General features: G+C 38.9%; 1 protein-coding gene and 1 long non-coding RNA gene across 3 annotated transcripts in view; both read left to right on the top strand.

Moving 5' to 3' along the window:
• Nucleotides 1–16,134, top strand: part of LOC131677949 (doublesex- and mab-3-related transcription factor dmd-4) — a 130,587-nt gene extending 114,453 nt beyond the window's left edge. For both annotated transcript variants that reach the window (XM_058958053.1, XM_058958052.1), the window contains exons 2-4: nucleotides 15,063–15,297; nucleotides 15,360–15,565; nucleotides 15,632–16,134. In XM_058958053.1, coding sequence (XP_058814036.1) covers nucleotides 15,063–15,297; nucleotides 15,360–15,565; nucleotides 15,632–15,796 — 606 coding nt within the window. In that variant the 3' untranslated portion in view covers nucleotides 15,797–16,134. The remainder of the gene's footprint in view (nucleotides 1–15,062; nucleotides 15,298–15,359; nucleotides 15,566–15,631) is intronic.
• LOC131677950 (uncharacterized) lies at nucleotides 6,205–7,163 on the top strand. Its single transcript, XR_009303498.1, has 4 exons — nucleotides 6,205–6,280; nucleotides 6,345–6,572; nucleotides 6,637–6,764; nucleotides 6,832–7,163. It is a non-coding gene; the product is annotated as an uncharacterized LOC131677950 (long non-coding RNA).
• Nucleotides 16,135–16,931: the final 797 nt, after the last annotated feature.

Genomic DNA, 16,931 nt, shown 5'->3' with positions numbered 1-16,931 from the left:
ATTTTGAACATAAAACCTAGAAGTCGATTTGCTTTGTCGATGGTCGCTGACAGGTGATTGGTATAAGTTAGCCTTTCATCGAGAATAACACCTAGATCTTTTACGTGGTCAACGCGTTGCAGCTGAGTTCCGGCAATGTTGTAGTTAAGATTAAGCATGTCTCTTGTACGATGAAAACTGATGACAAAACATTTCGTAACAGAAATAATCAACATGTTTCTTTGACACCAATAGACCTTTCTCGTCAAAAAATTTTATTTGCCGAAATGCTTACTTTTTATCCCCAAATCCATAATGCATATTGTCGCGATGATTTGGTGCCTCTACCCGAATAGAAATGTACAGTAACAAAGCCATGATTTGCACTGTTACAGTACAGTAATTTTACAATAGTTTACAGTAAGTTTTAGTGTTATGCTACAATACAAAAACAATAAACTTTAACGTTTTTACAGTAAATTTCAATGTAAAATAGACTTTTACAGTGAAAAAGGGGAGTGGTTATGTATCTTAACATTAAAAAAATCAATTTTTCTCCATACATTTTTTTCTCGAAAACAGTAAAATTTAATGTGAATGCACTGTATCAGTTTTTTGCTTAACAGTGAAATTTAGTGTTACATGAAATTTTATTGTAAATCTACTGTGAGAACTTGGCATTGAATAATGTTGAAACAGTAGTAACTATAATATTTATTGTTTTATGATTGTTTGTAGGGTAAATGCTATTGTAAAATTCTATACGGGTAACTATTGAAAAAATAAAAAAAGATGCGAATTGCCTATTTAACACTACATTCTGATAGCTTATCTTACCTCATTTCCCCGTATTTATACACCGATCGGATGAATTCTGAGTGGGGAATATAATCAAGGATGCCAGGTCTGCCGATATATCAGTAAATCTGTAAATTTTTCAATTTACCTGCAGATTTTTTGCAGACAGTAAGTTTTTGACTGCAATTTGTAACCAGTATTGACCATTTATAATCATTTCATAGATTATTACACTACTTTTAGGTTTAATAACTTTCGCAGACATTAGAGAGAATGTACAGACTTTAATTTTTTTCTGCAGGCGATTGCACAAATTGAACTAGCATCACTGATGCTGAAATAATTCATTCATACCTGTCAAAAGCCTATGCTACACGAGCTGAAATATTGTCAATAAATCAAATATTGATATTGATTGATGATGTAAAAATATTGATCCTTGAAATCAAATGGGATTGACGTTTTGAAGCTGTTATTGCCAATATCCTTGTCTCGTGTAGGGTCCGCTAAAAACATTGTTTAGATTCGAATGAACTTCCAAATAATAAAAAATTAAAGGGTTGTGTACAGGACACGACCACGATGACATTAAAAATGTAGCTTTTTTCAAGAGCGTGCAAATGAATTTTATCTATCACACATATCGACTCACGTTCTTGTTCACTCGCCTGTTTTCATATGTTACAATTTGCTATATACCCTCCCCATCAAAACATAATTTATTGAAGGTCTTTTAACGGTAATCTATTAATTAATCAAGTACCTCACTAGGTGATTGGCATTATTTGGCTGATCCATCTAATAAAAATAGGCTGGTCTGTCCAGAAAATATATTCAAAAGAAAAGTTCCATATTGAGCGCTGTGATGAGGTAGCCCACGCCCGCCAACGGAAATATACAGATTCTCCATGAAATATGAAATTTCATTTTCCCATTAAATTTTCAATAATGTACTAATGAACTTAAGTAAACAATCTTAAGTTTAAGTATTTCTTGATCGATTAGTGGTAGAAAAAATGAAATTATTTGATAAATTACATTGTTATGCAACGTTCGCACTACCAGTTAAAACGGGTTTTTATGCTATCTTGGTGACATTTTTCTTGTTGCTAATTATTAAAACGTGTTATAACTCTGTAGTGTAAACATTGTATTATTAAACCAATTCTGCATCATGCATAATTATATCTTCAGTACAGCGGTTTGTTTCATAATTTAAAACAGATTTATTTCAAAATTTAAATTAGTATACCCAACCGTTCTATTTGTTGTATACTTTAAAACGCAATTAGAACTGTGTGTTAAATACATAGGGTAGGACAGATATTCTGACTGGATAAACTGGGAAAACAATTTTAAGTCCAGTAACGCTTAAGACATGGCTTGAATTTGAATCGAAAAAGAACACCCGCTTCAACTGCTGCTGGGACGGTAAGTTCTGTTTTAAAATTTTCCGTTGTGTGCAGTACGAAACAAAAGTGTTTGAAATCAAAAAACAAAAAGTTCTGCTGAGAATGTGATTGTTTCCGATGCAATTACACTTAGATTTTTCACGCAGGGGATACAGGCCGTGTAAATGAAAACCGCGTAAATTTAAAAAAAACGCGTTAATGAAAACCGCGTAAATTTCAAAATCCGCGTAAAAAACCTGAGTGTACTCTCCTATATAAAATACTACGCTGCTGAACAGTGCAATAACTACAGAAGCACGTTGTCAGATGCTTTACTGATAAAAAAAACATATAATAGAAATATGAAACATTAGACCTCTCCACATTTTGAAAAAGTTTTGAAATATGCATGGGTCAGCTCAAATTTTGGTTCTAGGCGTGAATTTAAGAACTTTCGCCAAAAATGGCTTAATTTGGACATGATTTAGAGGTGTCTCCAATCAAAAAACGTGTTTTTGCTATGTTATCATAGGAAGATCACTTACACTCTGATTTAATAGGACCTACATGCCCACATATCATCAAAAGTTGTTCCTTAGACATATCTTAACATATTTTAACAGGTGAACATAGCACTATTCGCAATAGAAAATTCGTTAACTGGATTTTTATATAGAAAAGTATATCAAAACCAAGAAAAAATTGAAGTATTTTTATTTTGGTTTTGGTATTCTTTTCTATATAAAAATCTGGTTAACAAATTTTCTATTGCGAATAGAGCTCTGTTCACCTGTTAAAATATGTTAAGATATGTCTAAGGAACAACTTTTGATGATATGTGAGCATGTAGGTCCTTCTAAATCAGAGTGTAAGTGATCTTCCTATGATAACATAGCAAAAACACGTTTTTTGATTGGAGACACCTCGAAATCATGTCCAAATTAAGCCATTTTTGGCGAAAGTTCTTAAATTCACGCCTAGAACCAAAATTTGAGCTGACCCATGCATATTTCAAAACTTTTTCAAAATGTGGAGAGGTCTAATGAAACATGAAAACCAATAGGCTCTTTACCCTATGCAGCTATAAAGCGCCGTAAACATGGATTAACAAGTTACAGCGCACACGCATGCATAAAAATATATTTTTTTCAAACGCAACACTCTTGCAGCACACACCGTATTGAATTAAGGTTCAAATTACCTTTTTTAAGCATGTGTTAGAATTGAACGCTTGGTAGTGTGCGTAGAAAAATTTGTGTTCAGCTTTGCCACCGGATTATCCATTTAAACCTTTTTAAAACTCTAAAAGAAGAATATCAGTCGATTTATTAGATCATCACGATTCAATTCATGCAAAATACCTGCTGGAAAAACCATCGGCTTAGCTAAATGGTGCTTTTGAAAAAGTGGCTGTGGTTTTTTCATTGCGCAGTTGTGTTGCGTACCCCAACTCGGTGTGGTAGTGTGATAAAAAATCACAGCCACTTTTTCAAAAGCACCATCCAGCTAAGCCGATGGTTTTTCCAGCAGGTATTTTGCATGAATTGAATCGTGAAGATCTAATAAATCGACTGATATTCTTCTTTTAGAGTTTTGAAAAGGTTTAAATGGATAATCTGGTGGCAAAGCTGAACACAATTTTTCTTACGCATACTACCAAGCCTTGAGGTAACTTGAGCCTTAAATCCAAACCACCCCGCCTACCCACTTTGCAAATCATTCTGTGACACCGTGCTGGTACCCGAAAAATTCGCACACGGCCACCGCTGCCGAAAATGCATAGCGTCTACCGCTTATTGTAGTGCCCAGACGCTGCAGCCATGATCTTACCCGTTCGACATAAGAACAAAAACTGATTCAAACGGGTACGCGTCACCTCTATTTATAAACTAACCGTATATGGTTTAGTCAAAGAGAATAGGGAAAGAGACGAATAGTGTGAAGCCAAAAATACCTTATTGAGCAGACCAATCGTGCAATGTAAATAAACATTACTCATGCCTGAGTTGGAGGAGATAAGTATTGTAAATCTATCAAAAAAGAAATTTGAATTTTCGTCAGAATTTAGTGCAATCGTGATTGTAAGGTGCATTCTAGTGTCTATGTATGAGTAAAAACAAGCTTTAGAATTATTTCATCTCTTTGTTTCAAAATGCACATCGTTTGATAAACAAATCCAACGATCGACAAAAGGTTTGTTTTCAAAATATAATAGGAGTCATTTAAAGTGCTGCCTTTGGAAACGGTTGCCAAATTCTAGTGTTGAAATCATCGTAAAGGGAGTGTTGCCGTTTTGACTGATTTTCACTCTGCGTCTCTTTCACTATTCTCTTTGGGTTTAGTCACTTAGGTGCGAGTTTGTGCAAATGCCAACGTTACCGAAAATCGATAACGCTTATTGCATCGCCCGGAGACGATGTTGCTCGTTTGGGATAAGAGCAACAACTGATTTAAACGGACATGCGTTGCTTCTATTTATGACTTTTCGTGTTTCATCGAGCAACTAAGCTGCCCTCTCTTGACGGCTGTGTTTGAGAAATCTGCCTCACGAATGGTAATTTTCCCGTTTTTCGTGAACTTTTTAATTTTACCAATTTCCAAAAGTCTACTTTTATTGGGGAGATATTAAATTATTACCAATATTTAAGTTAGGTGTTTCTGAATCGGTTGGTGTATGAATGATTAAAATCCATCTAGTAATATCGGAGTTATAAGCGTGCAAACCTTACATAGTTTCGTTACATGGGAGGTAGTTTAGATTTTAGAATGACACCTAGCCCCAGATAGTGGAGTAAGACATTTTTAATGTCAAAATGAGAAGAACAAAATGTCGCTTTCGGTGGATGCTATAGACCTCTATAGACACTTTATAGTTTGTAAAGGCAATCTAATTTCGCCGAGTGGAGTAGACGAATTTGTCAGAATCCGGCTGAACCTTTGTTGCTTTTTACGCTATTTCGAACGGCTACTGCAAGAAACGGACGTTCAGCTAACTGTGAAAAAGTTATGGCGAGTAATGAATCCTCCGACTAGCTGATTTCTTTTGCCGTTTTACGTGGCCGAGCACCGATGTAGTGTTGTGCGCTGGTTTCGCACTTTCAGGCAAAAGTGTTAATGGATCAATCTATGCTGTTTTTATCCAAAAACCCCGGGGCAGTGTATTGAAAAGCGGCTCCAGTTTTTTTGGGCTTCTGCTCAAAAGTGCAATACCGGTACAAAGAACTACCCCTATGCATATTAATAGAAAAGTCTATTTCATTGCCATTGTTGATCCGTAAATTAATAATACACCTTCCTGCTAGAGCACTCTAGTTAGAGTGCGGCCAAGACGCGTTTGACGTATCCAAACGAGCAGAAATCTGACCTATTTCTATTGCGATTACGTCAAATTTCATGTTCGTTTGGATACGTCATGGCCTCTTGGCCACACTCTAACTAGAGTGCTCTACTTCCTGCTGGCTATTGGCGCGATGATTTGGGACCTCTAACAATTGAAAAAATTGAAAAATCTTCGAACTGCCCATTTAACACAAGTCATTCTGGAATGATTTGTCTCTCTTTCCTTTTTCAAAAGGAATAAAAAAATGCTTCCACCTTCTACCACTACCGGCTTGGATGATCTCATTTGACGTGTACGACCAGGTGCGTCAAAACTCAAAACCAGCCTCCTGTCAAGGACGACGTCTCTGTACAGCCAGCATCACTGCCATGAAAGGCAAAACATTGATTTTGAACCGAATGATTAGAAGCTGTATTTAGTTACAAAATGTCGATTTTCTGAATGATATGATATTAAATCATCCCACAAGATGCAAAACGTCGTGTGGAATGCTTGAATATCGAGCATAGTGCCGAACATAATTCTTTGTTTGGGGCTTTATAGCTATAACGCCCCATATATGTAGGTCGCTGTCAAACTCCATATGATGGTATAGGGTTGCCAGGAGGCTGCTCAAAACAGCTGATTAGATGTTCGTTCCTGTGCCTGTCAAAATGACTGCCGACTGCGTTGAGTTTTTTTTTATTTAATCGAGCTGCAGAAACGATCGACTGCTGTTCCACTACCCTACAACGTTCCAAAACCCCTCCAGCAGTATTCCATATCTGCTTTGGTAAGTTATGAAAAACTGGAAGAGTGCGATTTCATCTATACATATTTCCTTCTAATCTGATCAGCTACATGGAGTTTGGATGAAGTGATGGCTACGCTGTTTGTGGTAATGTCGGAGCTGTGTAATCATAAGATTTAACTGGAACTACGCGATGTATGTTTTGAGTCGCATCCGACGCTGGTAAAGATTGAAAGTGAGGATCAAAGAAATTCTACCTTTCGACCGGTTGCACTGAATTGTTTAATGCAACGAGTTGAGCAAACGAATTGAAGTTGCACTATGAATCAATCGGGTAAGAAATCACCGTCTTCTAAGCTTTATCACTGAAACTCGGTAATAGTAATATTTTCAAACAGCATCGTAGAATCGCTGCTTGAGTTGCAAAAACACTTCTTCCCTACAAATACAGTTATGGCGAATAGAGTATCGATGCTTGGTGAATATTAAGGTTCTGGGTCTATTGTACAGAGCATGTTTCGCTACGGTAAGAATAATCTTGATGCTAATCTTGGAAAGAAATTATATATATAAAAATATTTGTCGTTTTGCAGATCTTCTTGGTGGATTTGATTCCCGTAAGGTGTTGAAATGAAAATTGAGGAATTTGTAGCTTTTCAACCAGTATCAAACTAATGCGCTTCTGAGCCTTTTCACAATGGCAGCGAAAGTCCCTGAGGCTACTAAGTTGGTTACAGTTGGTGCAAATCCTGGTACAATTTGGCTTTTGTCACCGGAGCAGACTACAAGATGCCGAACTGCTTTATTTTTATTTTCTTTCAAAAGAACCAATAGTATTGTGATCACAGTATTATATGCAAGAAGTTCCACAAAACTTTTATTCATATTTTATCCTTCCTTGTAAAACAAGGCTGCGATAATTCATAAAGCCACACATAGTCTTGACCATGACTCACGATTCTTTCGTTGCTTGCAGCATGAGTAATTTTGGAAGAAACATTTTTCAAATATATGAGCAGTCATCCACCAATCACCAGAATGAATGTAGTTCCTTCAAGTGAGAACCGGAATTGAATCCTAAAACCAAATTCGCACCTTTCCAGTCTGATGCAGTGCCGGTTCAGTACCGTGTACGGACAGATATTTTATATGCGACCGGTACGGTGCCTGTGTGAATGCTCGCATATGAAGTGTATGAAGGAATATTAGTATGTGCACGGTACTGAACCGTCGCTGAAACGGATCGGATAGGTATAGTGCTTACTTAACACTGAAACGGTCGTCTGTCCGAGGGAGAGCCCAGAACACATACTCAAGTCCTTTTCCGAAAATATGTATGTGCCATTGTTCATTCGAGAAACTGCATATAATAAATTGCCACACACATGTCTCACTAGCTCCTCGTACGAACGCGAACATAGGTTAGAGGCAAAATCTTTACCACATTGTACACTTGAACAGCCACACACCCATATGAAGTCGCGTGTGTACGACTTGGTGCCGGTTGGGTAAAATCTGTACTTGTAGGGTCGCTCATCAGTATGAAAATGTTTGTTTGTTTGAGGCATTTTTGAAAGTGAAATCAACGTTGGTGAAATCTTTATCGCACACCGTGCATTTGTACATGTATTAATGTATTCGATTCGATGACAATAGACAGTTGAGACTTACAAAATCTCTACAAATACTTCTCCTAGTGAGCGACATGCTCCCATTGTTAGGTTCGACACTGTATACACTGATATTATCGCTGAATAATCAATGCGGTGGGAAACGTTTATCGTGAATCAACCGAACCTGATCAAAATCAATAGACCAAATTCACGAGCTCGATGAGGGTTGATCATATATCATCACTCAGGCAGTATCCGTAAATGTGCGATCTAAATTGTGTGGACCACCTATTTCCATTCTAGCAGGAAGAATTTTTACGTCATATCCAGATCAACTTAAAATCGTGCAGTTTTTATAGCTTCTACAAACTTAATTAATGCTAATGAGAACCATACAATTAATTCGTGATTATTAGGAATCGTAGAGATACAGGAATTGGGTGGGGTAGAAGTAGAATGTTAGTGCCTTGCGAGCTCAGAGATCGTTTTTGCTGCAGTGGTTTCCGGAATAACACCGTTTTGCCATAAATTTACAAATAAGTCAGTATTAGCAAAGTTACAATTATAATTTGTTTATTGAGGGCTTTAACCAGATGATCATTCGCCCGTAAGCTGAGTTACAAGTGTTTGGCTTGTATCGCACTTTCTCGATATATGCGCTCTAAACCAACAATGAACAAAGATACAATGTATAGCCATTATTAGTGGTGAGTGGGACCAATTTAAAATGTAACTTGGTGTGCATATTGCCAGATGAGAATTTACTAGATCGGCGAAGGCTTTTTACTCAAAAACTTTTCTGTCTGTTGCATTTATGATGTGGAGCTGAGATTACTTTGCGGACGTTAAACTGGTTGATTGATTGGCATATGTTTACCTAAACCTTGGTGCACATCGTTTCTATTGACCATAGTTTATGTTAACAATTGTGACTTGGTTTTAAAAAGCTAGGCCGGCGTATTCTATCAACTAATTAGCAAATAATTAAACTCTTACATTAATCTAATTAAACGGTAAAACATATGACGCAAAATTTGACAACGCGAAGTTCCTTTAGTTTGTTTACAGTTGCGAATGCACGTAGTATCGTGATTCACCACTTCATTTGCAGTGTTGTCGATCATGCATTTCGAAATCCGCAAAAAAAGTGCTGCCGATATGGATATTTCGAGTCACACCATTCTTGATGTGGTGAAAAAAATATTCAACATTCTTGCATTTTCAATTTTTTTAAAAATCGTGAAAAATAATGGGAAGGTCCAAAAAATCTGATTTTTACGGAATTGTTTATAGAAATGTAAAAACTTTACATTAAAAATAAGAAAAATAGGGGTTAGGTCGGACGAGAAAGGTCTATTGTAAAGTGTATCAATGAGACATTGTAACTCACGGCAATCGGCTTCATTCCTTATCACAAGAAAAACCTTCAAGTCATCGGCGAAAAATAGTTTCCCTCCACGCATTAGAACAAAGACAGCATCATTCACGAATAATGAAAATAGTAATGGACCTAGTGTACTACCTTGGGGAACTCCGGAATTATTACAAAAAGATTCAGACACGTTGTCATCAATTTGCACGACGCACTCGCGGTGAACAAGGTAGGATCGAAGCCAGTGGCAGAAACTCGAGGTACATCCTAGTTTATCAAGCTTTGCAAGCAGTATCTCATGGTTAACTGTGTCGAAAGCGGCCTTAAGATCTGTGTAGACCGTGTCCACCTGGAGTTTCCTGGATATGTTTTCAATGCAAAACGATGTGAAGCTAACTAAATTCCTCTCAACCGATCGACCAGGGAAGAATCCGTGCTGACAAAGGCTTATGTAATGTTTACTAGCAAAAAACAGCACCTCGTTGATAAGCGCTTCGAAGATTTTCGACTTAACTCTCAGCGAAGTGATTCCCCGGTGTTGCTTTTGTCATTTTTCTTGTGAACCGGAAACATAACTGAAAACTTGCAATCATCGGGAAATTTTTGCTGCTGAAGCGACACATTGAAAAGGTGCGTCAGTGGGATCGCTAAGATATCGGAACATTTTTTCAGAACAGCAGACGGCATAGCACTTTGTCCTGGAGCATAAGACGATTTTGTTTTCCGTATTGCAGAGAGAACCGATTGTACTGAAATAGTGAATACATCCATATCCACTGCACCAATGGGAAAATCACGGGTCGCGTTTTCGAGCTCGATGGCAGATGGCACATCAGTCGTGAAGACACTTGAAAAGTAGCTGGCAAATAGGGAGCATTTTTCCGCCGTTGTAGTCGCTACTTCGCCATTGTAGACCATCCTAGACGGAAGACCCGTTTCCTTTCTCTTCGTTTTAACAAAAGCCCAGAATCCCTTCGGATTTCGTCGTAAGTTTTGTTGGATGCGGTTCACATATCCTTTGTACAGCAATTTATTGTAACAGCGGTACTCATTGCTGGCGAGTGCGAAAAAGCGCTTGAGAATAGGGCATCGACGATTTGTGTACGCACGTAGGGCTTTGGCACGGATGCGTTTCAGATTCCGAAGCATGGCGTTAGACCATGGAGGCTTCTTGGGAGGTTGATATTCTGGCAGTGATTTTTCAACACAGTCAATGAGTAATCGGTTATAGAGATCGACTGCAGCATTTACATCAACTTGATCAAGTAATACACTCCAGTCAATCAGCGATAGGGTGCGACGTAGTGCTGCTAAATCAGTTTTACGAAAATTACGACGATTCACAGCTAAATCTTCTTCATATTGTGGTGAACTAATGATGGAAATGGATGTTTCTAATGCGGGATGATAGTTATCCAAAGGAACGATAACACTGGAAGCTTCACTCACAGAACACTCAGGCAAAGCATTCTCACTGACGAACAAAACGTCAAGAAAACGGGATTGATGGTTGAAAATCGTGCTTACTTGATTTGGTCCGTGAAAAGCCATCCCGTCCAGAAGTAAGCGGCTGGCAGGATTTGTTGTCGAGGATAACGGGTTAGGGTAAGCGTATCCACGTCCAGAAGAAACCCACATCAGTCCTGGTTGGTTGAAATCACCAAGAACTATTATCACATCGTTTGCATCTGCCTGAGAAGAAGCGTGTTCTATAGAGTCGAGATGAAGCTGCGTAATAGTGCAGTCAAGTCGCTTTTCAGGAGGAATGTAAACAACTCCAATAAAGTAGCTCTTCGTCTGCGTAGTAATCTTCATCCAAACAACTTCAATGCTTGATGAACTATCCACACCAAATTCACAGGAGGCTAGTGCGGAAGAAACAGCGATCAAAACTCCCCCGCCGCGACCATGAACACTGTTATGTGCGCTTCGATCCGCGCGATAAACCGCATAAGAATCCCCGAAGAGCTGCATCGATGTAATACGATCATCAAGCCAATTTTCCGTCAGAACATAAATATCGTAGTCGCCGTCAAGAGCAGCCAAGTACAAGTCCTCGATTTTCGTCCTTAGCCCTCTGACATTTTGGTAGTATAGCCGTAGATCGCCAGCGCCACGTGGCAATCGTGCCGACATGCCGAAGGAACGTGATGTACCCGATGGCATGCTAGAAACCAAAAGGTTTTTCAGGGAGCGGATCGTCATTTAAAGCAAAATACTCGCCTGAGAAGGGAGTTCGGAAGACGGTCCTGACTCCTGCGGTAGAACGCAAAGTGTTACGTCGTCGGCAGCTTACTCATATGACATTATTCCACGCTGTTCTAAACTTTCTTCTTTGATCGTCTCGCTCATTACAAGATAAAAACAAAAAAAAAATACTCACTCTTAGTCGTTAACAAAAAGGAAAAAAGAGCTACTACCCGATTTGGTTTTTAATGTGTATGAGGTGATTGTGCAACGTCGCGACACGGATACAATGTTGCACCCCAGGATCCCGAAGCTGCAGTATTCTTTAAAGTCGATCTGTGAACCTCAGAACATGAATGGTAACGTGCTTCCAATTCACCTGGAATTTGTGCAGAATCTGGAAGTATTCTGTGCTGCAGTGGCAACCGTAAGATGTTTAGGATACCGACACCTAGAGTCTCAACATCACCGGAAAAAACCAGAACCTATAGCAGAGATTTGAGATCGAATCGGATATCGAACAACCGTGCCGCTATTGGAAGACTGACCGCATACAGAGACGGCAAAAGATCGGCGAAATTATGTGCGATTATTACTCCTACTGAGCGTTGCATGCTAGGAGCTCACCAGCTAACAAAAAACGCGACACACTAATACAGCAATAGTATAATAGTGTCTTATCAAAATGACTAAGGCGTTACACTTTTATGACCAAATCAGCCACAAGAAGCTCAATTGCAGTGAAGGTCTGGAGTAGGGATATCAGCATTGTCACTAGCTTTTGAACCGGTATTTGGAGGCCCCGGACAATATTGCGAAGGGCAACCGTGGCTAAGGCGCGAGGAGAAATGAGCAGGTGAAGAAATCGACGAGATGTCAGCTGTATCCGTCGAAATCAATTATTTACGCGAGGGTACGCAGTACCTTAGGAATTGGGCGTTACGCGAACCCCGCTTATCGTCGGATTTCATCACCAGTGGTACCACAATTCTCCTCCCCAAGGACATACCAATTACCTGTCTACCAAGTCTGCAGAAGATCATGAGCACATTCATCACTATTTATTATCACTGTGAGAAAAATAGCATCATGACAGAGGAGCAGAAGAGATGAACAACACACTAGATTGGAAAGATCAAGCCATCATCGATACAGTCAATGTTAGAGAATTAGTTTGTAACTAACGGAACATTAGTATGGCCTATATCACTCCTTATTAAGGTGTTGAATATGTATAAAGTAGGTCTATAGTCTGCGGTTCCTGTGGCAGGTGATGGAGAGGGGGACGACAACACTGATCAGCTCAGAAGTGAGAAAGACGTTTTGCGGTCTAGAATACATCTTCCGGAGGAACTTTCAAGATGATTATTTTATCCCGCTCGTCCTACCGTTCAATCAAAACGGGCATGACTATCAGGTAAGGTATAGAGAAAGCTCACCGGAAGAGATGACCCATACTTCCAACGTAGACGATATCAAGATCTATGCTGACTCGACAGAACGATTGGGTGTAGTCATCAAACTAGTCGAAAGAATTAGTGGCGACATCGGCATGGCGTTTGGTCTAGAAAAATGCCGATCTGTTCAGCTACTATCAGTGCGATTGGTCGACACAGGAGTCAAGTGAACTGTATCTTTAAATCTTCCCTGAACGCGGGGAATAAAGTCAGAGCAATCAATACGTTTGCTGTTCCCGTGCTGACCTACAGTTCCGGCGTCATCAAATAGACGAAGGCATTTAGAATTGCCACGGGATGAAGGAGGACAAGGAATACGACATCCAGACAATATGTGTAGCGCAGGTGCTACAACTGCGAGAATACTTTGTGGAAAATTCCAATCGACATGGAGTATACCAAGCAACCTTAACTGCAATTTGCTGATTACAGCGGAGAAGATTGCAAAGTGGAAGCAGGAAGCTGTACACGGTGCCCATCCACACCAGTTGGAGCAGGCGTACGTCGACAAGGCTGCATCTAAACTGCGGTTCAAGCGAGGTAAGCTCTCTTTGCGATCGAATCCGACATGACTGCCAACCACGACAGGATAATGCAGTCGAGGAATTACAGGAGGTATGTTTGCCACCAAGATGTCGAGGATATATGCCGGATTCACCGCACGAGACCTGCGACCACATTATGGCAGGTTGCTGCGTACTAGTCATTGCAGCCAATACCGAGCATCACAACAACGTTGCTAAGAGTTTGCGCGTGCAACATGGTCTTTTGGAAGAGATTGTGCCGAACTACCTTTATCTGTCTGTCTGTACCTGTTCTGGCAAATGCCCGTTTCAAGCTGTACTGGGATCACACTGTTGTGTTGGAACAATACCTACAACGCAACCGCCCAGATATTATAGTCTATGACAAGGGTCGACGTCGGCGTTCCACTGGACCACAATCTGGTCGGTGGAATAATTGCCAGATATCGCCCACTGGTCGTTTACTACCAACACAAACATGCGCCGTGCCTTGTTGTGTTGTGACGATTTGCGGCGGTGAAGTTTCGTGTTGATAATAATTTTACACAGTATAAACTATACAAACCAGACCCTCATACTCATTGTATCGCTTTCATATATGAGAAACATACGTGGTGCGGCAGAAAAAGCGTAAGCGGGCAAAGCCCCCCCCCCCCTTGCCCCTTAGGTTGCTACGGCTCTGGAAAAAATCGAACTCAGACCTAGACGTAAAAGCCTTATAACAGCAGCTAAGCGCAGTGACAGTGGAGTTATTGTATGGGGTATTATATTTCCAATAGAAGTGCTAGAAATTTGGTGTTCATTAATGCAATGATGGATCAGAATGTGTATTTTAATATCAATATCTTAAAATAAATTTTAAAGCAATGCTTCCGTAAAATGGTACTTTTACTAAGAAATGGTGGATATTGGAAATTCGATCAGGAGAAGAACCTAAAGCATAAGGCGTGCAAAAAACGTTTAGAGTAAATTTATAATTGTTTAAATGTTATGGATTCTCCACTGCGGACCCCGTTTATTAACTGATTAGAAAATATATGGGAGTATTTGGATAAAAAGTGCGAAATTAATTATCCGGATTATAATGAGAATGATCTTAGAAACTACTATTTAGAAGAATGGAATAAAATTTAAGTATAATACACACGAAAACTAGTGGTCAGCATTCCAATACGGTTGAAAACTGTAATTACAAACAAAAGCTACCACATTGAATATTTATTATAGAAATTTCAATTGATGTAAAAAAATATGTGTACTGTACGAATATGAGATTGAGTGTATATTTGACTATAGAATTATGATTCTGTTTGAAAAAAAAATGAGCATTTGTAGTACAAAGATAATTATTGTATCTTTCCTATGCTGTCTAGTAAACTATTTCTACATGAATAAAATGTCTCGTAAACTATTTTTTTACTTGTAAAATGTATATTAGTATTCCGCATAGCGGTGTACGAAAATGAAATTGTGTCACGGTACATGTTTTGTGTCTATGACGCGCAAAAGTAGTTTAATAAAATTTTCTTCTTAGCGGAGAAAGTTTTCATCATAAAATGTCACCAAATATAGCATGGTAAAAATTAGACTCATTTGACGAGGTTTGACTCTACGGAAAACTAGATTGGAATTGCTCTATTTTGAATAATAGTCAACGTTGTTTCTTCTCAGGTGGCACTCAAGCGACAACAAGCGGTAGAAGATGCTATCGCATTACGCCTTGCGTCTACAGAAATGGGCACACAACTAAAAGCGCTTCCACCCGGGAAAATCTACGGTATGACTATAACGGAACCCTGTTCGTCACCTCAACTGGAACCATCATCGTCCATGGACATTTGTTCATCAACATCCAGAACTATCAGTGAAAAGAGTGTTGTTGATGCTGAAAGCACCAAACCTACAAGTAACATTTGTAGAGAAAATGTTCTGTTTTGTGAAAACTATAAACGCTTATATGATTTCTAGATACTGTAAATACTACTCCTGTGTCGCAAAATGCTCTGGACATGTTGTCACAACTTTTCCCTCATCGAAAACGATCTGTTCTTGAACTAATTCTCAAACGCTGTGATCTGGACTTGCTGAAGGCAATTGAGCAGTGTAGCAAAAGTACACCATCCAGTGCATTTAAGCCACCAGTTTCCTCGACATCACTGCTGTCACATCATCAGGTTTATTTTGAAGCACGCTTTGTGCAACCTGTTAAAAATTCATTGACATTTTTTTTATATTTTTAGATACCTTTCACTTCATCCAGTCCACCCAGCTATCCATCGTTGATTGCCTATCCAAAATGGTTACTTCCAATGTCTATTCCAGTGCCAATGGGACACTTAGCGCCAAGTTTAGCACCGCGATGTACTCTACCAAATTGCATGATGTGTGTACATCATCCTGTGTAAAGATGAATGCCAATACATTTAGTGTAGACTAGAATCTGTTGTTTAACTGTGCTTAAGAAATCTCACAACAGGAATACTATGTGTAGGGTAAGGCAAGGTTACTTGAAACAGAGCAGGAGTGTATAGATATGCGCCATTGTCTGAAAAATCTCTACCAAGTTGCGTTTTCAGAATTTGCAAATTTTGCTTGATTGCTTTTTTTCTTTGAATTACTGACTCAAGTTATATTGACGTTTCAGATGTTTTTATATGTAAAAATGTCTAAAGAACACAATTTCATAATTTTCAAAAAAAAAACATGTTGCGAGAAAAATGAAGTTTTACTTTTAAACTGGAATACAAACTGTACTGTAAACAAAAATTACTATTTTTGCTAGATTCCGTGGCTAATTTCCTTTAAAATGCACCTCACCGATTCTTTCTAGACCAAATTAAGATAATATGGAGATATGAATAAAAGTTAAAAATTGTTATTGTATTTGCATAGAAAATTTTTCATTAGACATAATAGTAGGGGAGGTCGTTTTTGTTTCAATTTTACGTCAGCTCCTGATTGATTGATTCTGACTTTTTGCATCGTACGTAATGTTACTGCAGGGATAACGAAATGATGTTTGGCAGTGTTGCTATATTTACAGGAAAATTTTGTAATTACTTTACTTATTTCTTCTTTCGCGTGACTTAAACTAGGAATAACCCCTATATTTGAGTATACCGAGCAAACGAGTGGATTACAGATTTGATTGCACCCTTCGATAGCGAGATCAAGACCACCTCATCCGGCGGATTCTCAGCAGCTTTGCGCCGCTTCGCACCATCTTCAACCATGCCGCATCACACCATCTTCAACATGAATACGACTTTCTCATGCGCAATACTACTGTTAGTAAGTTTAATAACACAAATTATTTTTTCAGTTTAAACTACTTTAAAGCTTTCCCCCCACCCTCCCCGGAAAATTACCCATTTTTCCGAAAAGCCGCGATTCGGAACATTTACCGTTAAAAAAAGGCAAAGAAAAATATCGAAGGAAAAATAAGAAGCCGAGTTGGCGGGTTTTCCGCGTCACATACTTTTGATGTTGGCAACCGTCTACCTCTCCATGCCACGTGTTCTATGTTGAAAAATCTAGGTA

Source organism: Topomyia yanbarensis, chromosome 1 (genome assembly GCF_030247195.1).
Source record: "Topomyia yanbarensis strain Yona2022 chromosome 1, ASM3024719v1, whole genome shotgun sequence".
In the NCBI taxonomy this organism is placed as follows: domain Eukaryota; kingdom Metazoa; phylum Arthropoda; class Insecta; order Diptera; family Culicidae; genus Topomyia; species Topomyia yanbarensis.
This window is presented reverse-complemented; position numbering and strand designations above follow the sequence as displayed.